Source organism: Andrographis paniculata, unplaced genomic scaffold (assembly GCF_009805555.1).
Source record: "Andrographis paniculata isolate CXL003 unplaced genomic scaffold, ASM980555v1 Contig11END, whole genome shotgun sequence".
Classification (NCBI taxonomy): Eukaryota; Viridiplantae; Streptophyta; class Magnoliopsida; order Lamiales; family Acanthaceae; genus Andrographis; species Andrographis paniculata.
In genome coordinates, this window is record NW_026137391.1 from 3424657 (window position 1) to 3445884 (window position 21228).

The 21228-nt window shown below is 38.8% G+C and overlaps 2 protein-coding genes across 4 annotated transcripts; one reads left to right on the top strand and one right to left on the bottom strand.

Moving 5' to 3' along the window:
• The first annotated feature begins 207 nt into the window (after nt 1-207).
• LOC127251083 (uncharacterized) lies at nt 208-7023 on the top strand. Of its 3 annotated transcripts, XM_051274661.1 has the most exons (5): nt 208-2013; nt 2082-2221; nt 2288-2365; nt 2425-2502; nt 2570-7022. In XM_051274661.1, exons 1-5 carry the CDS (start codon nt 1380-1382, stop codon nt 2687-2689), a joined length of 1050 nt encoding a protein of 349 aa, XP_051130618.1. In that variant the 5' UTR covers nt 208-1379; the 3' UTR covers nt 2690-7022. The 3 variants fall into 3 exon arrangements, with proteins under 3 accessions (XP_051130618.1, XP_051130626.1, XP_051130611.1); XM_051274669.1 differs by lacking the exon at nt 2288-2365 and having other exon boundaries at nt 2570-7023; XM_051274654.1 differs by having other exon boundaries at nt 2288-2502.
• An 8671-nt stretch (nt 7024-15694) lies between these two features.
• LOC127250029 (uncharacterized) lies at nt 15695-19985 on the bottom strand. The gene is made up of 8 exons (XM_051273182.1): nt 19883-19985; nt 19719-19776; nt 18613-18751; nt 17901-18297; nt 17428-17529; nt 16719-16838; nt 16377-16496; nt 15695-16136 (listed from the first exon to the last, which is right to left on the bottom strand). Exons 3-8 carry the CDS (start codon nt 18724-18726, stop codon nt 15958-15960), a joined length of 1032 nt encoding a protein of 343 aa, XP_051129139.1. The 5' UTR covers nt 18727-18751; nt 19719-19776; nt 19883-19985; the 3' UTR covers nt 15695-15957.
• Nucleotides 19986-21228: the final 1243 nt, after the last annotated feature.

Genomic DNA, 21228 nt, shown 5'->3' on the forward strand with positions numbered 1-21228 from the left:
TCTCGCTTTCAAATTACGCTTTATCCGTTTCTCTTTTGACCAAGTATTTCACTGATTTGGGCCTTCTTGTGGGCCGCGTTTCTCCCTAGGTCGGGCTCCCAATATGGATTGGGCCTTGTAGTTGAGTTTTGGAGTGTACAAATGCCCCCCACAAAACTATCTGGGTAAAAAATTAATTTGGTCTTCAGATAGTTTTGTTTCGCGCGTACTGTTCCATCTTTTGGCGTTGCCCCAAAACTTTACTCTGTCACCTCCTTTCCCTCTCCTTTCACTCGCGAGAAAAACCCTGATTCTTCGAGCTCATTCTTCAAGCTCCTTCCTTCTTCTCTCACCGGTGACTTCCTCCGATTTCTCACGGTGACCCTCGAGCCTCGGCAATCCCTTCCGATTTCTCACGGTAACCCTCGGGCCTCGGCGATTCCTTCCGACTCCTCTACCGGCGCTACCAGACGGCCTCTCGCTGATTTCGGTGACCGGCGAGCGGAAGAACGCTAGCGAGGTTCGCCTACGGTCTTTTCACCACGGGGGGAGTTCCGATGTCTAGATCGAAGCCGGGTGTCCAGTCCGGCCGTCGCCTTCCGACGCACTCCGAGAGGGTTCCCCCATCGGCCGGCGGTACTCGATTTGGACTCGCGCCTTTTGCGAAAGATCGAGACAAACTACCGGAAGGTTCTTTCGACGCCTCGGTGGGGGTAAGCTTTTGCTAGCCCAATCTTGGTTCAATCTTGATGTTTTTCCTTCCCGTATTTTCCGACTCCCTAGTAGTCTTTCTGAGTTCAAATCATGGAGAGATAGGCTCGATCCTCTGTATGGGGCACAATGGCAATCCTGGGGCATTCGATATATGCTGTCGGTATGTACTGATTTTGTCCCTAGCGAGCATCATATGATCAAATCCCTTTTGTGCTTTTGGAGCCCTTGTATAAATGCGTTTGTGCTCCCTTTCGGAATTGTGGCCCCAACTGTATTGGATGTGGTTGCAATCTTGGGCCTTTCATCGAAAGGAATAGAACTCCCTTTATCTCCCTCGCACAATTCCGATCGATTGTCCATTCCCGTTGCTTATGACAGTAACACCACCGTGGGTCAATTCATTGCATCGAATATGCTTTCTGGCCCCGTCGAATCTCTAGAACACAATGCTTTCCTGATGTCTTGGTTGAGCAAGTATTTTGTTTGTTATGCGTTGAAGGGGTTTGTTCGGGAGGTGGAACCGATTGTACACATACTCACGTCTGGGGCGGAGATAGACTTGGCTTCGTATTTTTTTATGGCTGTTATACCGTGGGATAAACGAGTTCTTGGAAAAACTTTCTGTCTCTTCTTCCCGCGAGCCAATCGGAGCGGGTCCTCTATGGTTTCTTGAATTATGGGTGCGGATGTATTTCCCACATTTGATCAGCCCGCGTCCTGAATTTCCCTCTCCACTGGTCATACCTTTAGGTCTTCATTTGGCCTTGTGTGCCCCTTTTCCGGGTGATCTTCATTCGCTCACTCACTCCCTTTTGCATGAGACTAATCGGCCTCCGGCCGATTTTAGCCCTTTATCAGGTTTTCTCTCATCTCGTGACATCTCCGTGAGTTGGAACAAATGTCTTACTGCTCGCATCTTAATTGGGGGGTTATCGGTAGCCTCTCGATATAACCCCATACTAGGAGAAGTTTATCAACCCCAGTATTGCGCACGCCAGTTCGGCCTGGTCCAGACAATTCCCCTTTTTGGTTTTTTTTTGCCGCCCCCTCTCTCTGCGGGTCAGGCGTTGGGATCGTCTCTCCTTGATGACTGGCGTACTTACATCCGCGATATAGAAGAACTGCCACACTCGCCCCATGCTTTTAATCCGAACACGCTGCCTTCCTTCGATGACTGGTGGGCTGAGTTTTTAGTCCATTCGAACGCGGCGGCTCTTCAGCAGTCCCTGACCGATCCGGATAACCAGCATTCGGGTAGCGAGGATCCTCCCGATGCAGCTTCTGATGAGGTGGAGGAGGTTTTAATATCTTCGGCCACAGGTACCTCATTTATTTACTCTAGCATAACTCGAAATCGAGTAATAACCGATCTTTTCCTTTGACCGTAGGTACCCCTCCCGCGACGGATGCCCTATCTATGCCACTTTTGGCCATTCGCCGTTCTCGAAGATTGATATCGAAACCTGCCACGACCAAACCACGGCCGAAGCGCCCTGCCAAACGGCCAGCTCCATCGCCACCCTTTCAGGTATTTCAGAAGGCGATTTTCCTTTCAACGAGACAAAAACTTTATAATTTGTTGTTCTTTTCGCAGACTCTTCCCAAGAGAACTGCTTCCGTATCCTCTGTTGTTCCCACCGAAGATTCTCCTTCCTGGACATCTCCAGATCATGTATACATTACTTTTCCCTTTCTCCGTAAGAATGTATTTCTGATGACTTTTCTTGGCAGGTTCTGCACGCGGGGACAGGTTTCGAGACTGTCGCCAAGTCGCCTAAAAGATCAGCTTCTCCCTCGCCATCTTTCCCGGTATGAGTCTATCGGCCGATTTTGATTAATTTCTAAGCTCGGCTCCTAATTGGACGAACGTATGCAGGTCCTGCGAGGGGTTACTACTCCGGGAGGGTCGGTTTATTCGGCCCGGGTTCGCTCTCCAGCTTCCCCCGGCCTGAGCTTGCCCTGCCGTCTCTTTCTCCGTCGACTCCATTGGCCCTGAAGGTTGTTCTCACCGACGTAGAGGCGTATTTCGCTCAAAACCTTGTTGCCGAAGCTTCTGCCCCAGTCAATATTGAATGCCCAGATCCCTTTAGTGGATATCAATCGGCTCTACCGGAGGACTCAGCCATCTTAGACAACCTGCAAGCATCCGTTCTAACAGCAGTTGCTCCGTTGTCGCTGGGCCTGCCGCGTCGCCAACAGCTAGAGGATCTTGCCGATTACCTGGGCGAGATTTCTGGTCGCCTGAAGATGCTGCAAAGTGTTTGAGGCATGAATGATAACAAACTCAAAGAGTTAGCAGCCCTGGAGACAGAGAAGGCGGCTTGCGCTCGGAGTTTCCTAGCCGAAAAACAACATGCCAATGACGAAACAGCATATGTAGAAGGTCTCTACGCCGAGGAAAAAGCTTTACGTTTGGAATTAAGCAGGATAGAAGGACGTCTAAGAGAGATCCCGCTGGAAATAGCGCGGGTAACTGCAAGTCTCGCTTCCAGGACCACCCGTAGGATGGAGATGTATGATCGTGCAAGGGCGTTGGACGAACCTTTATCTGGGCTCTACGATAAAAGGCTTATTTTTTAGAAGAACCTTAAACGGGCGGATAGGGGTTTAGAGGAGTTGCGTCTCCTCTGGCCGAGTGTGACAGCTTCATGGGCTTCTTTGCGCCCAGGGACTTCAGAACCCGCCGGTCGCTTTCCTCCCATGCGGGTCGCTGTAGCTGGGGATTCGTATGTCACCGGGACGGCGTCTAATCCACCAGTCTCAAGTGCGTCTGCCGCGAGTATTGGGCTCGTTGATGTTCGCATTGCGCACGATGCAGACTCGGGTGACTCCCCTACAAGCTAGTAATTTAGCTCATGTTTGTGTAATTTTCGACTTGAATCTGTCCCTCCCCTTTTGTTTTTGTATCCCCTTGTGACAGTGGTCTACGGATGGTGAAAGGGTCTGTTTTGCCTGTGAATCAACCATCTTGTTAATAAGGGATTCACCTTCTATTCTAGATCCCAGACGGACGGATAGAACCGCTTAAGATATTTGCCGTTAATGACCGTTTTCGACTTTTTCCCTTCGGGTTCCATTAATCGGTATGCTCCCCCAGTTGTCTTGGCCGATACGATGAATGGCCCTTCCCACGACGGTGACCATTTTCCTAATTTCGGATCCTTTGGTCCAAATGGAAGAATGGCCTTCCAAACCATATCACCCTCCTGGAAGGTCTGAGATTTAACATGCCTTTGGAAGGCCCTTTCCGCTTTTTTCTTCTGACTTCGTATATGTTCGAGTGCTTGCAATCTTTCTTCGGGCAGAACGTCAAGCTCCTGTAGTAACATTCGATCATTTTCCTCTATAGCGAATCCGTTTGCTTACAGAATCTGGAGGGATGGTACCGTAATTTCCAGCGGGAGTACAGCGTCATGTCCGTAAGTCAGGCGGTAGGGGGTGCTACCAGTCACTGATGATTTGGCGTTCCGGTATGCCCAGAGCGCTTCGTCCAACGTATCGTGCCAACTTCGTGGGTTATCCTCTAACACCTTTCTGATGATCAAAATTAACGCCTTATTCGTCGCCTCGGCCTGCCCGTTAGCTTGCGGGTAGTAGGGAGACGAATGGAGCAATTGAATTCCGTACTGAGCCATAAATGCTTTGACTTTCGCCCCCATGAGCGCTGTACCTTGATCGGTAGTGATAGTTTTGGGAATAGCCGAACCTGTGGATAATATTTACTCTGATAAAGCGTATGATGTGGCTTTGCTGCACTTTGACGAGTGGTATGGCCTCTGCCCATTTTGTGAAGTAGTCGGTGGCCACAAGAATGAACGAATGCCCCTTAAAAGACGAGGGGTGGATTTTTCCAATTACATCCATCGCCCAGCCCAAGAAAGGCCAGGGCTTAACGATCGAATGGAGTTCTTCCACGGGGATCTTCCGGAGGGGTCCATGGCGTTGACAGGCTGGGCATCCGCGTGCGTAATCGATGCAATCCTGCGATATCCGCGGCCAAAAATAGCCATAGCGAAGTATCGTCCATCTCATCGTAGGTCCGGCCCTATGTGCGCCTCCAATACCCTCATGAACTTCAGCCATGACCTTCCGTGCTTCTTCGCACCCTAAGCAGCGCGTCAGCGTCCCGTCCGACCTTCGTCGATATAGTTCTCCATCGATTTGAGTGTATTTTGTGAGCTGATATCGCTCAACCTTTGTCGTGGCCTTCCTGGGGTCAGCTAGCCCTTCCAGCAAGGGAGTTTTCCAATCCGGACTTGGCCTATCGATCTGTGAACATTCGACTTCTCGAGGCATGCGTTCCCTTCTGAAACCGGACGCCCACTGTGCCAAGTCGTTTGCTTCCGCATTTTCATCTCGGGGTATATCTTCTAACACTACGTCTGTGAGCTGCTGCAATAGACTATGGACTTTGCGAAGAAGGATCTGAAGCTGCGGATCTTTACACTTGAATTCTTTAAAGGCCTGTCGGACAACTAATTGAGAATCCCCGCGGATGACTACCTTCCTGACTTTTCGGGCTACGAGGAAGCGTAAAGCCAACAGTAAAGCTTCATATTCAACTGCCCATACTTCTGACATTCCTGGCAACCTTTGGCGAATTGTATACAATCTTCAAAAATCTTTGGCCAAAAGAAACCCAAATGATGGATAGCCCATCTCATATTTAAACCTACCCGATGAGCTCCACAAATTCCACTGTGTACTTCTGTCATCACCTCCAAAGCCTGTTTGGACCCCAAACATTTTAGGAGTAATCCTTCGAATGTTCTTTTGTATATTACTCCTTCTAACAATTGAAATCGTAACGCTTCAACCGTATTCCAATCGGTACATTCACTCCTGAATCTTGTAGATACTTGATAATTTCTGTCCTCCAGTCAGTCCCAGTTTTTATTTCAGGGCCGACCTCTGCACACATATCTCTTGGGATTCTTTTACAAGCTTTTTGAGCTAATTCTTCTGCAAATTGATTTTCCCTTCTAGGGATGAACTCAATTATCACTTCGGAGATCTTTGATAGCAACCGACCTACCACATCTCTGTACCTGCGTAGATGGAGATAATTGCAAACATATTGTTTGCTTACTTGGTTGATTACCAATTGAGAATCCCCTCTTATGATCACCGATTGAACTTTCCTGGCTATCAAGGCTTCTAATCCCAAGATTAAAGCCTCATACTCTGCTGAATTATGGGTCATGGCTTCTAATTGCAACTGCAATTTGACCCTTTGACCATCTGGTACCTCCAACAAAACACTTGCACCCGATCTGTTTCCTGAGGTAGAACCATAAAAAAACATTAACCAATTTCGGGTACTTACATAAGATATGTATCTGGTCGGTTCCTATTCATAGCCTGCAAAGTCTGCCAAAAAATCTGTTATTGCTTAGCCTTTCACCGCCCTCAGGGGAGAATGATACAAATCGAAAGGAGCTAATTTAATGGCCCATTTCATAAGTCTGCCCTGCATAGTAGGTCTTTGCAAAATTAACTTGATGAGATCAATCCTTGAAATAACCTCAATTCTCCTGGGCAACATATAATGCTCGAGTTTAGTGCATGCAAAAACCAATGAATAACACATTTTTTCTGGCATAGTATAATTTAATTCTGGTCCTGTGAGAGTCTTGCTCAAATAATAAATTGCCCTTTCCTTTCCATCATCTCCATCTTGTACTAAAAAGCAACTGACCACTTCATATGTATTTGCAAAATAAAGTTTGAGGGGCCGACCTTCCTTGGGAGGCATCAACACGGGTGGTTGAGTCAATGATTGCTTTATAGCTTCTAAAGCTGTCTGTTGGTCTGGTCCCCACTCAAAGGCGCTTCCTCCTACTTTCAATAATTTAGTGATTGGTCTGACCATGCCAGCAGCATTAGAAATAAACCGTCTAAGGTAATTTACCTTCCCCAAGAGACTTTGAAATTCCTTAACCGTCTTGGGCGGTCGGCTGGCAAAAATTGCCTTGGCTTTATTAGCATCGATCTCAATTCCCCTTTTATGAACCAAGAATCCCAAGAAACTCCCGGCTGAGATACCGAAAGCACACTTAGTCGGGTTCATCTTCAATTTGTACTTCTTCATCCGACTGAAAGCTTCTTTAAGATCTTTCAAATGTTCCTCAAAACTGGAAGATTTACCAATGAGATCATGAAAAATTGAATTCATGGCCCTATGATAAGTCGCCCCTGCATTCTTCAAACCAAAAGGCATAACTGTCCACTCATAAATACCTAGAGCTCCTGGACATCTAAATGTTGTCTTGTGAATGTCTTCTTCTGCCAAAAAGATTTGGTTATATCCTGCATAACCATCCATCAAACTGAGAATTTTGTGTCATGCTGCTGAGTCAATTAGCATATCGGCCATAGGCATCACATATTCATCTTTAGGAGTGGCCATATTAAGATCTCTGAAATCAATGCATATCCTGATCTTACCATTCTTTTTAACCACTGGTACAATATTGGCCAACCAATATGCATAACGGAAAGGCCGAGTGAAACCTACTTTAAGAAGTTTCTGAATTTCCTCTTTGATCTCAGGCATTAAGTCAGGACTCATACGCCTTGGAGGCTGCTTGTAGGGCTTAGAACCTTCTTTAATAGGTAATCGATGCTCTATCAAATTTTGCTCTAAACCAGGCATTTCCGAATAATCCCAAACTAAACAATCAATATTGTTTCTTATAACTTCGAGCATCAATTTTTGTTGCTCTTCAGACAAGTAACCACTCATCCTGATTGTCTTTGGAACCAGGTCGGTTCCTAAATTAAATTCCAGTAAAGGATCTTGTGCTGAAAAAGTTGGCTCTGTTTTCTCTAATAAATCAGGCCAACGAAATTGCTCATCTTCTTGGAAATGAACATCATGAGTCTTTTTGATTTTTTCTACTTTTTTCAAAAGCTGATCTAAATAAAGCTGATTAATAAGTACACTACAATCTTGTAAATTAGCACCTTCCATAAAAGATATATTATAAAAAGTAGGTTTGGCATCCTCAAGAGCCATACGGTACAACTGTTCTTTTAAAAGAACACTGAATTCTGGCTGATGAATTTAAAACCCTTCTTTGGGTATTCATTAGCCATAAAAAACTGAGACATTGGGAGTACATGATTGGAATAAAAAACTGACTCTTCAACTTGTTCTGATGCTCCGAAAGGGTTGTCATTTGCTTCCATTTTGAAGACTTGATTGCCTTCCCAGAACATTAATTGTTGATGCAGTGTTGATGGTACACATTTAGATGCATGAATCCAGTCTCGTCAAAGTAAGATTGAGTATGTAGTATCCGCATCCACCACAAAGGAAACAAAAGAAATTTTTTTAGGACCGACTTCAATTGAGGCAACCATCATACCTTCTGGTCTGGTCGGCTGCCCTGTGAAGCTGGTCATCTCAAAATCCACATGAGATAAATCGTGAATTCCCTTCCCTAACTTCTTGAGAGTCTTTAATGGCATCACATTGAAGACGGCTCCATTGTCTATAAAAACCTTTGTGATTGGTTTCCCGCAAATATGAGCATTAACATATAGACGCTTTAAATGAGATGTTGTGCCTTCTGGAATGGGAGGGAAAACTATTGGAGGAACCTCTGACTGAAAATCAGGATCTGAAATCTTTGCCCATTCTGGCTCTTCTAAATAATCATCCACCAGACTTGCCCACAGAGGTTATTCTTCAATCCAATTAATTACTGTCATTCGGCAGGGGACTCGCGGCCCTAGTTGAGACTTGACAGACCTCGAATCGGCTTCTGAAACTTCATCACTGGTATCAGTTTCAGGTTGAACTGTCAAAGATTCCAGACGAAACTCCTCTAGAGATGGATTGACGTTAATCCGCTCACAATATTGACATCTGAAACCTTCAATTCTTTCATCTGATACCCCTTTACCCCTCTTTTGTATGGACCGACCTCCCTCATGATAATTAGCAGCACCTCACATGTTGGTCGGCTGCTTTGACGAGGCGACCCCTATAGACCGACCTCCTTCCAGGGAATCAATAGCGCCTTGCGCATCATTCGGCTGCTCGAATGAGACGACCCTGATGGACTGACCTCTTTCAGTGTATTTAGTAGCACCTCGGATGTCATTCGGCTGCTTCAATGAGGTGACCCGTATGGACAGACCTCCTTCGGAAGCATTAATCGCACATTGCATATCATTCGGCTGCTTCGATGAAGAGACTTTATCCCTGTATCTCGCAGCATACCTGCGTTTCGCATTCCAAATTTGAGTACGATTCATGCCTGGAAAACGAGGATCCACATCAATTGGTAAAGGTTTTTTATTTCGAGTCCATTTGCTTCCGACCAAGCCCGTCCTTCTAGTCAGGTGGTCCCAAACTAAAACTTGCTCCTTCAACTCTACATAAAAAGAACCATCTTGATTATCCCATTTTTCAGCCACTGTTTTGTCACAGACCTTGAGTTTTTCTTCTGGTCGGCCACTGTTTGGTGAGTTTCCTTTTCCCGATCTAGGACTTGCTTGTATATTAACCATTGTTGTGGTTACTTTTGGAAAAGGCTGTTGCTCTATACCCAAAGTAATATACTTGAGCCGACCTGCCTTAATGGCCTTTTAGATCTCATTTCGAAAATGAGTGCATTGACTTGTATTGTGTGTGAAAGAGTTATGCCACTTACAATATGGTCTTCCTTTGATCTCTTCCTTAGTAGCCAACCTTTGCCCTTTTGAAATTCGAATCTGGCCATCAGTTAGCAAAGTATCAAAAATTTCATCAGCCTTTGAATTGTCAAATGTAGGCTGCTCTTTCCCTTCAGTTCCTGGTACTGGCTTTAATTTAGAGCATACATAAGGCTTTCCTGAAATGATTTCGGCCGCCATTTCTTCTGTCTGATCATAATCAAAGTCGTATGCTTCTGTTTCCATACTCGCCATATGCTGAACTTTATTACGCCTTAAATTCTGATCCTTTTCTCTAAAGAAAGACTCTAAACGTCCCGCTTTGGGAGCGAGACTTGCCAAATCTTCCACATCATGAGCAGTGAGTGCCTCCCTTAGGCGGCCATGCATATTCCTGACCACTAAATTGGTCATTTCCTTCTCATTGATTATAGTAGGACAACGTCCTTTCATCAAGCGCACCCTTTCAATAAACTGTGAGGCTAACTCTTTTGGATGTTGCTTCAATTCCAATAAATCGGTAAGAGAAAAAGTTGGTAAAGGATTGAAGAACCTAGCATGGAACGCCATTTCCAAACCTTCCCAAGTTTGTATTTGCCCAGGTGACAGGTATAAAAACCATGAAAAAGCTGTTCTGGTGAGAGATAGCCCAAATAACTGCAGTTTATAAAAAGGATTATTTCCAACTTCTCCCAACTGTGCTGTAAAGCGACCCACATGCTCTATGGTGGAGGACCCGTCTTCCCCTGAAAAAGCATAGAAATCAGGTGGTCGATAATTCCTTGGAAGTGGATAGTCGTTAATGATCCTTTCGGGGAAAGGCTTTTGATAAGCAAGGCGATTGGCCATCTGAGGATTCAGGCCAAAATGCACTCTCAACACTTGCGCAATTTCTCCAGGATCCACACGAGGGTGTTGATGATCAGGGATGAAGATGGGATCTTGCACATGTGCTCCTTCCCTCTCTTCCCTGACAATGTTTGGCTGTAGATTGTCAACTCTTGGCCCCAAAGGAACATTATTAGGGAAAGTTAGAGGAGTCTTTCCCCTATCTGTTCGGTTGAACGTTGTGGGGCTTGGAAGTGTGTTGTCAACGTACAATGGTCCTGCAAAATTTCCTTGCATTCTTGATGGTGATATTCCTGGCGGCGTCTGAGTGGGTTGAAGAGTAACCCTTGATAGAGCTTGATCTAACATGTTTTGCATGAGATTTTGTTACTCGCGCAACATGATGTTCTGTTGCTCGCGCAACATATTCTGCATAGCCGAAGTTTGCTGATTGTTCAATTGTTGAACATAAGACAACCAATCGGTAGGTGGTTGGGGAATTTCCCCTGGATTTGGCATGACGGGTGGTGAAATATTTTCTCCCACCGGTGCTGAAGATGATTGAGGTTGTGAGCCTGCCATACTGATTTTTCTGATGATTTGGCCGAACCTCAGTCGTATGAAATTATCTGTTGATGTAGGATCAGCAATCTTGCCTTTCTCCCACTGTGGTCGCCAATTTGTTGATGTCTTTTTTCAACAATAAAAAAATAAAATCCAAAAATAGGAAATTATCTCCGAAGTTTATATATTTAGTGCCTGAGATTAGGAATCTCTAAACACTGTATGGTACAGAAAATAAAGTGGAAAATAAAAGACTGAAAATTTAAATGATGATCCCCGAATCACTGACTTTGCTGTCGTTTGAAGATGATTGAAGATCCTTTGTCAGTTGCAAATCCCAATCCTTAAATACTCTTTAGAAACGGTACTTGGAACCATCGCCCAAACGGTTACAACACCTCATCTCAACCGTTCGCTAACCCCTCTTTTGCTGACACGTGTTCTCAGCCGACCAAGCTATTATTCTCACTTGCTTTCCGTGGCATCCGACCTCCACAACAACCGACATTTTGCTCATCCAACTGTGAATCAACCGACTTGCCTATCCGACTACAAACCAACCGACTTGTTGGCCCGACCACAGACCTCAGACTTGTTGGGCCAGCCACAAACCTCCCGACTTGTAGACCATCCGACTTGTTGGTCCAGCCGCAAACCTTCCGACTTGCAGACCATCCGACTTGTTGGTCCGACCACAGACCTTCCGACTTGCATACCATCCGACCCGCTGACCAACCGACCTATAAACTGTCCGACCTGCGGACTTTTCGATCTGCGGACTTTCCGACCTGCAGACTTTCCAACCTGTGGACCTTCCGACCAGCTATTTTCTCAGAAATACGTCTAGTTCACCCGATTTTCTCAAAACACTCCTTGATCAATTTAACAGACCCAATTATAGGCCCATACTTTCTTTTAACTTGGGCTTTTTAACCTAATTATAAATTTCATATGTAACAATGACATTTTTTCGCGGAAGGTTGCATTGTTGCAAACCAAAACAAATTATTGCCGAGACAATTTAGATAGTACAATTAAATATTTTTTAAAATAGTAAAAGAAATTTTAAATTAATAACATAAAATATTCACATAAATATATTTAAATAGTAAAATGAAAAAATGCATTCAAATTAATTTTAATGTCAAATGAATACATTACAAGGAAAAAAATATTATACAAAATTTTTAATAATATTGAGTAGGCGGAATAGTTTCATCATCGTCGTTTTCATATTCATCATCCTCCTCGTTGTGATAATATTGTCCACTTTCACTCGCTTCACCGGTACGACTCCCATTCCCACTTCCACTTTCCTCTCGACGCATTTGATAAGGATCAAATGAACTAGCCATTCGGGATAATATGGCTCTGGTTCGTGAGGAATATGATTATTGAAATTTTCAAAGTGCATACGAAGGAATTTCGTCACCTACAAAAAAAAAAAATTAAAAATTAGAATCTGAAGTTTAAAATAAAATTTATCAATAATATTAAAAAAAAAAGAAGATGACAAACCTGATCTAATCTTTGATTAGTCGCTCGCAACTCTTCCTTAATTTTCAAATGCTCATCCATTGATATACTTGAAAAAGATGTAGATGCAACATGTTGTGAACAGGAAGTTCGAAGTTGAACCTTTACTATCTTACCTTTAGAACCAAGTCCCGGGACACGGCCTTTTGTGTTGAAACCTCCAAAGGCACTAACAAGTTTTTTTGGATCCAATTCAGAAGTAGAGCTATATTCAGAAATTTTTTGTAACTCCGCCTAAGAATTAAAAATTTTGAAACCATTATATTCTATTACTCAATATAAAAAAACAAATATTCTAAATAAATTATACCTCGAGGCTGCAACATTTTGAGTAGGTACTTCATTTTTTTTTTTTACTAAAACATTGACGATAAAGTTCTATTTCGGTTTGTGTGCGTCCTAATTCTTCGCTCTATAAAATAAATATCATTAAATGTATATAATACAACAATTTATATTTACAAATTATAATAAATTAAATATTACCATAATCTTTTGAACACGACCAACAGATTGAGTGCCCGCACAGTATTGATTTGCAACTGCTGTCGGATTTTTGTTTTCTATTTTCTTTATTTTGTTCAACCATATCCTGAATTTCTTTAGAACCTCATTGCTCCTTCATTTTATCCCATTTTTCAAGAGAAATCCATTTCGAACATATATTATTATTTCGAGCATAACCTAAATTTCTCCTTAATAACTCATACAAATTTTTCTGTGATGTTGCAACATTCTTCTGCCAGCTACCATGCTTCCGACGTTAACCGCCATAGAATTTGGACTATTGTAAAGTCGCATATCTTTCCAAAATAACATGCATCCTTGTGAACAACAATCTATCTTGATACTGGGTAACTCTTTTTTTCTGTTAAATTTTTTGATCCATAGAAATTGACAAGCATCTGAGGACCTTCGGGAAGTGCTCATCCAAATAACTTGTATATATTATCATACGCTGACTCTGATATGTTGTGATTGGCCTTAATGCACATCAATTCCGTAACAATAGATAATTGGGTTTCTCCGTCACAATCTGCATGAAGTGGTTTGTCAGCATTTTGGAGAAAATTGCTGAATCTACCTGCCATATCTGTATCTCCAAATTCTTCGTTTCAGTGGAGGCCTTAGGTGGATCATTTCTGAAATTTGAAGGCCATGCATTATTATCATTATGAGGTTGATTGTGTATACTTCTTTCAAAATCTTCAGTAGATGGAACCTCATTATCGGCTACAACCGGTGGAATTTGTAGAACTTCGTCATGCAAAACCCATGTTTGATAGTTTCTTGTAAAATCTCTCGTAGACAGATCAACTGTTACTTCATATCGTAATTTTTATTTACCATTTTTACATCTGCTACATGGACACAATATTGTGTCACCCTTCATCCACTATTTTTGTTGCTAAGCCCATTCAACAAATTGTAGAACTCATGCTTCAAATTCTTGACACAATCCATGCGTATTTGGATCAAATCTTTCGTACATCCAAGCTCGATGATTTTGCGAATATACATAATAAATATTTTAATTATGTATAAACTAAAATATAACAAGGAAAATAGAGAGAAAATGAAGAACTAAAAGAATAGAATGTTTGTATGAATGATTAAAATAACAAAATCAACTTATAGAGTTGGAAACACATTAGTTTATGTAAAATCATAAATAATATCATTGAAAATTGTAACTATTAAATAATATTGAAAATTTAAATCTTTTAACAAATTGAAAATTGAAATATTTGAACAGTTGAAAATTGTGAGATTAGCATTGAAAATTGTTTCTATCAATTAATTTTCTGTTATCAAATATTTTCTTATAATATATTTTACTTATTTTAAATGTACCAATTTTTTTATTATAAAAAAGTTAATTATAAATTTGGTTGGTTATTACTATGTGTATAAAAATTAAAATAATTTTAAGTTAATATTATCTAGAATATATTATTAACAACAATTCTGGTGTATATATATAAAGATATATAATATTTATTGAATATATTCATAGTGGAAAAAATATATTAATTTCTGTAAAGTTGAATACTATATATATTATTGAAAATTGTAGCCATAAGTAAAATTGAAAATAATTTTTTTTGAAAAAAATAAAATTATTGGTGACTTCAATTTTTATTGATTCAAAAAATTAGAAGAACTATCACATAAATTTTACTTTAAATTTTTATTGATGTTTTCAAAAAATTAGAAGAACTATCACATAAATTCTAATAAATTATTTAATATACTATATTTTCAATGACTAAGTGTATGTACTATAATTATTAAAAAATACTAATATTTATTTTTAAGGTTATAACAGGAAGATAAATTTATAATTTTTTTATTTTGTAATATAATATCTAAATGATAATACTTAAACATTATCAAATAATTTATTTTAAAAATACCTATATTAAACGTTATAAAAATTTGTTGCGAGCATCTGCAAAAAGTTGAAGGCCAAGTGACTTTGGGTTTTTGTTATTGCAATAGTTGTGAAGTCATGTGTTCCTAAGTTGTAGACACTTGATAAACTTTAGAACGGATGTTCTAATATTAAAAGCCAATAACATATTTGTTTAAAAAAACTATAAAAATATATAAAATTTTAAAAATTATTAATAATATTCATTTAAGAAATTAGAAAAAAAATATTATTTTTTAATATATATTTTTGAAATAATATCTTATTCAAAAATTTTATCATAGTTAAAATAAAAATTAAAGATATTGTGCGAAATTCTACAATAAATTAAAATTATAAATAAACCATTGTCGCGGAAAACCACAACAATATGTAAGATATTTTATTAAAATTATTGTCGCAAACAGTCGGAACAATGCATTGTAAAGTAATTTTTTTTAATTTTAAATTATTGTCGCGGAATGTTGCAACAAAATTGGAAACAATAAATCTATTCATTGTTTGTCGCGGACAACCGCAACAATGCATTGTAAAAAGTATAAAAATATATATATTTTTTTTAAAACAATTGTTGCGGAAAGCTGCAACAAATTTGAAAACAATAAATTTATTTTTTGTTTGTTGCGGCCTTCTGCGACAAATTGGACAAATTAATCATTGTAACAAAGATTGTTGCGTAAGTCCGTGACAATTAATTTATATATAATTTTTATTAAATATTGGATAGAAGTTGTGACAATATATTATTCCGGGACAAATTTTCGGTGACATTATCATTATTTTCTAGTAGTGTACAATAAAGTTTCATGTAATTTTTAAATCGTAAAAGAAGATAATACATACATTCTAAACCACTAGTGGGTGATAAGTACTTCTGTTTAACAAATAGAAAGCAAACATTATGAACTTAATTGTAACATAACAAATAAATGAGAAGCAATTATAACATAACGAAATAAATAGGAAGTAATGCAACCCACTCCCAACCTAACCTAACAAATAAATAACAAATAATTACTGAATGATTCACGGTACATCTACGATGGAAACCATATGATACAATGATAACCAACACACACCATACATTAATATAATATAAATACAATACATGAACTTATATAACCCAAACTATTATTGATCTCGTAACAAAATATATGTCTATGCAACACATCCTATAGATATGGACAGCCAGTCAATTTTTTATATGTTGACCGGACAAATCAATATGGTGTTGATCTTCATATTCGTTTCCGCCGATGGTAGACCTTTAAAAACCTACGCCCTTGCACTGTATCATTCATTCCACCCTCAACAAAAATTTCTTGTTTGATAGGAACGAGTTCGGCCTCCATTGGGATTACAGGTCGAGAGGCTTCCACTCTCTCATGGGAGATACCTCCCATTGGTCTGCTAAATCCTAAACCATTGAGATGTAATGTTAAACTAAAGAAATATTGAAAAACATATGACATGCAATTTGTATTGATTTTTCTCGAATATAGTCAAAACCAATAAAGATAAAATGACGGAGAGGAAATAATAATAAAATTATGTAGACAGTGTGTCAACTCCGTTCACTCATAAATGCAAGGATTTAGAATGTTATAAAAGATCGGATGCAATGAAAATAGTAAACTAAAAAAAGTAAACACTATACCAGGAGGCGGGCTTATAGGGTCTTCTTGTTTTACAGGAACAAGTTCTGCCTCCGGTGGGATTACGAGTCTGGAGGCATCTATTCTTTCCAAGAAGATACCTCTCATCGCCTTGCTAAACCCTAAACCATTGAAATGAAATGTTAAACTAGAGAAAGATTGAAAATCATACGACATGCAATTTATATTGATTTTTCTCGAATATAGTAAAAACCAATAAAGATAAAATGACGGAGAGCAAATAGATCCAGAAAGTGCCGTTTAATCATAAATGCAAGAATTTAGAATGTTATAAAAGATCAAATGTAAAGATAACAGTAGAAAAAAGAAAGCAGACACTATACCAGGAGGCGGGCTTATTGGGTCCTCTTGTTTCACAGAAACAAGTTCTGCCTCCGTTGGGATTACAAGTCTGGAGGCATGCATTCTTTCCAATGAGATACATCCCATTGGCTTGCTAAACCCTAAACCATTGAGAAAGAATGTTAAACTAAAGAAATATTGAAAACCATATGACATGCAATTTATATTGATTTTTCTTAAATGTAGTCAAAACCAATAAAGATAAAATGATGGAGAGCAAATAGTAATAAAAGTATCCATAGAATGCCATTCAGTCATAAATGCAAGAATTAAAGAATGTTATAAAAGATCCAATGTAAAGATGATGGTAAAATAAAGAAATCAAACACTATATCAGGAGGCGGACTTATAGGTTCCTCTTGTTTCACAGGCACAAATTTTGTCTCCGTTGGGATTACGAGTGTGGAGGCATCCATTCTTTTCAGAGAGATACCTCCCCTCGGTTTGCTAAATCCTAAACCATTGAGATGGAATGTTAAACTAAAGAAATATTGAAAACCATGACATATAATTTATAAAGATTTTTCTCAAATGCAGTTAAAACCAATAAGATAATAAGACGGAAAGCAAATAGTAACAAAAATATCCGGACAATATTAACTCCGTTCAGTTATAAATGCAAGAATTTAGAATGCTTTCAAAGATTAGATTTAAAGAAAAAAATAAAACAAAATAAAGAAAAAAGTATACCTGGTGGCGGCATAATTGGGGTTGCATCAAGATGAATGGATCCCCATTTCTTCCCGATGATTGGCTCTTTCCCTTTTCCATAACCTTTCCCGTTTATTTCATCTAATAAATTACAACACGGATAAGAAATTGGCTTTGATTGATACCATGACATAAAATAAACCCCATATCCAACTTTATAAGGTATATAATTTGCATAGATTTAGAATTGTCAACAAAAATAAAATGCACGCAAATAGCTATAAATTCATGTTTCAAGACCAAACTCTTGATAGATTGTTTGCACATTCACTTTTTAGAGACCAACCAATACTACTCATGAGAACCCGCAAAAATAAACACTAGCCTATTCACAAAAGCAACTAAACAAATGTAAGAAATAGGACAACATTAACAAAAAGATAATACCGTTAAAGTTATCATCAATGTTAGAAAACTAGAGGAAATAAGTAGGGAGGTAGAAGTTATCTCACCATTATGGATATCGGAAATAGAGACTCCATTTCTTTGAGGAATCCCCATGGCTGCAGTTTGAGGAGCTGATCCTATTTCAGAAATTCCCTCAACTCCAACATGATTGTAGTCGTGATTGTTCAGCTGTCGCACTGGATAGGTGAAACAAGTTCTTTCACAGCCACTTGGATCATATATTTGAACAGAAATGTGCCTATCTCCTACATAGTTAAATATCAAGGAACATCCCCTCTCAAGAGCATGGTCCCTATAAAATATTTTCCATCCCGATGCGAATGCTAATGCATTGTCAACATAGGATAGAGTCACGGGCCATATCTGCCCACATAAATCCTCAAGGAGGATTTCTTGGTCTACCAAGTGCACCACCCTTGGAGCAAATGAAGATGGCAAGAGCTGCAAAAAGATTAAATCTTTTACAAGACATGCTTTATAAAAATTGCAGAAATTATAGAAGAATTTCATCTACACAGATCAACAATTTGGCTATTAAACATCCCAAAAATATAACATTTAGTACTCAACAAGTTGGTGGGTGATGAGAGGATACTTGCTTAATGCAATAAATTACTAAAAGTTCAGTAATTGTTCGCCAAACCATGTTTTCATCTCATAATAATAGACACTACATATTACAATGTGATTACAAGCAACATTATCCCAAAGGTTAAGACTAAAAAGTCCAAAAACTCAATATGAATGAAAGATTACCAGTGCATGTGAAACATCATCATCATCCAATACATGGACAAAGCGGGGAATTGACGGTGATAACTCCTTCTCTGTCAAGTGAGATATGTAGCCCTCGTGACGTCTATAAGCCATTTTTTGTGTTTTTAACCTTGATTGACTAAAATGTTAGAAAAAAGTCTCATGAAATCAATGTAGGATAGAAGTCAAGATTAATGAAAACAAGAACATTCAAGAACGACTTAGAACACATGGGTAAACACACTTTAAATTGTTTCAAAATAACTGCCACCCCAAAACCACTTAAACCTTAAATTTATTTGAATGTTCAGATTTAAATGAATTACATACCCATAGTACAATTTGAGGGAGTAGAAAGAACCTCCACATCATGATGTCCCAAACCTTTAATAACTACTCCACAAAATAGAGAGTAACATAGATTCATAATTATTTGAAACTCAAGGTGCACCTTGTTGCAAAGGTATCCCATAAGGCATAGGACACAAGTATGTGTGTTTGTGTGTTAATAGATTTCAACGGAACTTTACTCACAATCATATATTAGATATTATTTTTTTTTTAAAAAAAAAGATAACCATTAAGAGAAAATCCACCATTATTTTGAGAAATTTCAACCATTAATCCTATATAAAGAAAGAAAAGGAAAATAAATCTTGATTATATTTATTAATCTTCCCAATCTAGCAAATCATAGTTTCCTAAAAAAAAAATCTCTCGTTACACCAATTAACAGTTCCACTCATAAATCGATATAGAAAAATAAATCCAAAAAAAAGAGCTATTCAAACAAGACAAAAAAGAAAAAACTAGATCATGAAAATTCATTCAAACATAGGGCCAAATACGACGATATAGGCAAAGAATACAATAAATCAACATGAAAAACATGAATATTGAAGACTTAAGGTGCGAAAAATCTCAGCAAAACAAAGTAATATATAATCTAGAAAGGCTAAAAACATACTTCAGATGATGGAACATAAGCGACAATGAAAATCTCAAAGCTAAAAAGAAGATAGGGCTTCCGTAAGCCGATATCAGGGGGTATATATAGCACCCCCGACACGAAATAAGGGAAGAGGGAAGGGGGAGAAGCCACCTACCTGATCGTGGCCAAACCACGGCCGGAGAGAAAGGCGCATGGTAGCGAAAAACCTAGTGCTAGAAACTACAAATAATTATTCTTTAAAAAAAAAACTTACAACCAATCGGGTTTCAATTTCGAACAACATGAGGATTCTCAATGAATAAATGTATGAAAACTTACCTAGTGGGTCGGCGCCGGAGACACTTTCCAGTGATCGCACCTGAAGACCTAACTTCGATGGAACGGCGGCGTTAGGAGGGAATAGAGTCAGCCCAAAATTTTTCTAAGGGTGTGTTTGTTTGGGTGTGTTTCCCAAACTTCCACTATTCATAGAAAACTTCCGCTGGGGACAGAAAACTTTCCTCAATAAATTCAAAAATAAAAAATAAAAGCGCAAACACGTTTTTAAAAGTAGAAAAATGTATTGAACAAATAAATTTGAGACGTATTTACTAAACAAGGTTCATGCTTGATTAACAACATAAATGATGTATAATTAATAGTATCTCATTATTGTAACAAATATGATCTTTCAACATAATACCATACAACTATTATTTCAAAAGAAAAACTTACTATACTATAGGCTATACCCCCTCCGGCTCAATTTGTTTACTATAAACTTTCTCTTTTCTCCCTGTCAATACAATTTATACAATCATCGCAAATAAATAATAAGGGCAAAATGGTGGAAACTCTATCAAAATTATACCTAGAGCTGGCAAAAATAGGCACAGTCCAAAAAATCGATTTAAACCCGTCGCGAAAAAAAAAACCGTGCTTGGGCCTCTAAAAGAAGGCCTGAAATTTTGTGGGCCGTGTGTGGCCCAGCCCAATTTATTAAAATTAATATTTGTAATTTGATATCTTTATATGTATATTAATTAATGAAATAATGATAAAAATCAAGATATAGCTTGATGGTACTTGTCTTGTTTATATATGGTTCCATTTAATAAAAATTTTGTTAAATTAATTTAAAACGAAAAAAAAAAATTCAAAGTAAACAAAAAAATCCTGGCATAGCTCGGTTTCAAACCAAGTTGTGCCCGGGCCAGGCTGTGCCTATTTGGACTATTTTAAAACCGGGCAAACTTGAATTGCCACCCCTAATTATACCCCCTGCAATGCTCACCTACTCTATAGTCTTTGGTTGTACGGTTGAACCAAGCCTTATTGATGCATAAACTATGCATACATTTATAAATGACAAATCAAGGACTACAACGTGAACAACAATATCCCTTATTGCAAGATTTCCACTTTGAATAACTTCATTTCTTAAGACCAAAACAAATAATTTTAGCATGAAATTGTATTTATATCCTAGTCAGATACAACTTTTGTAGGAAAATTATTCTCCTGCAGATATTCAATGACTTACCACGACATGAATTTCAAAACATTCTTGTTTCAACTTTCATATGTATAACCTTCTCAAACACCAGTCTCCCCATGAAACACCTACACAATTTATGGCCCCAATATTCTCTCTATTTCTGCTATTTTTATTCATTTATTTAATC

Excerpts from the sequence above, each read along its gene's own strand:
- LOC127251083 (XM_051274654.1), top strand. The coding sequence starts at position 1,380 with ATGTATTTCCCACATTTGATCAGCCCGCGTCCTGAATTTCCCTCTCCA. Across the intron at positions 2,222-2,287 it reads CTCCATCGCCACCCTTTCAG|ACTCTTCCCAAGAGAACTGC; the intron begins GTATTTCAGAAG and ends TTCTTTTCGCAG. Across the intron at positions 2,503-2,569 it reads CTCCCTCGCCATCTTTCCCG|GTCCTGCGAGGGGTTACTAC; the intron begins GTATGAGTCTAT and ends GAACGTATGCAG.
- LOC127250029 (XM_051273182.1), bottom strand. The coding sequence starts at position 18,726 with ATGGCTTATAGACGTCACGAGGGCTACATATCTCACTTGACAGAGAAG. Across the intron at positions 17,530-17,900 it reads TATTTCCGATATCCATAATG|ATGAAATAAACGGGAAAGGT; the intron begins GTGAGATAACTT and ends GTAATTTATTAG. Across the intron at positions 16,839-17,427 it reads CCCAATTATGCCGCCACCAG|GGTTTAGCAAGCCAATGGGA; the intron begins GTATACTTTTTT and ends TCAATGGTTTAG.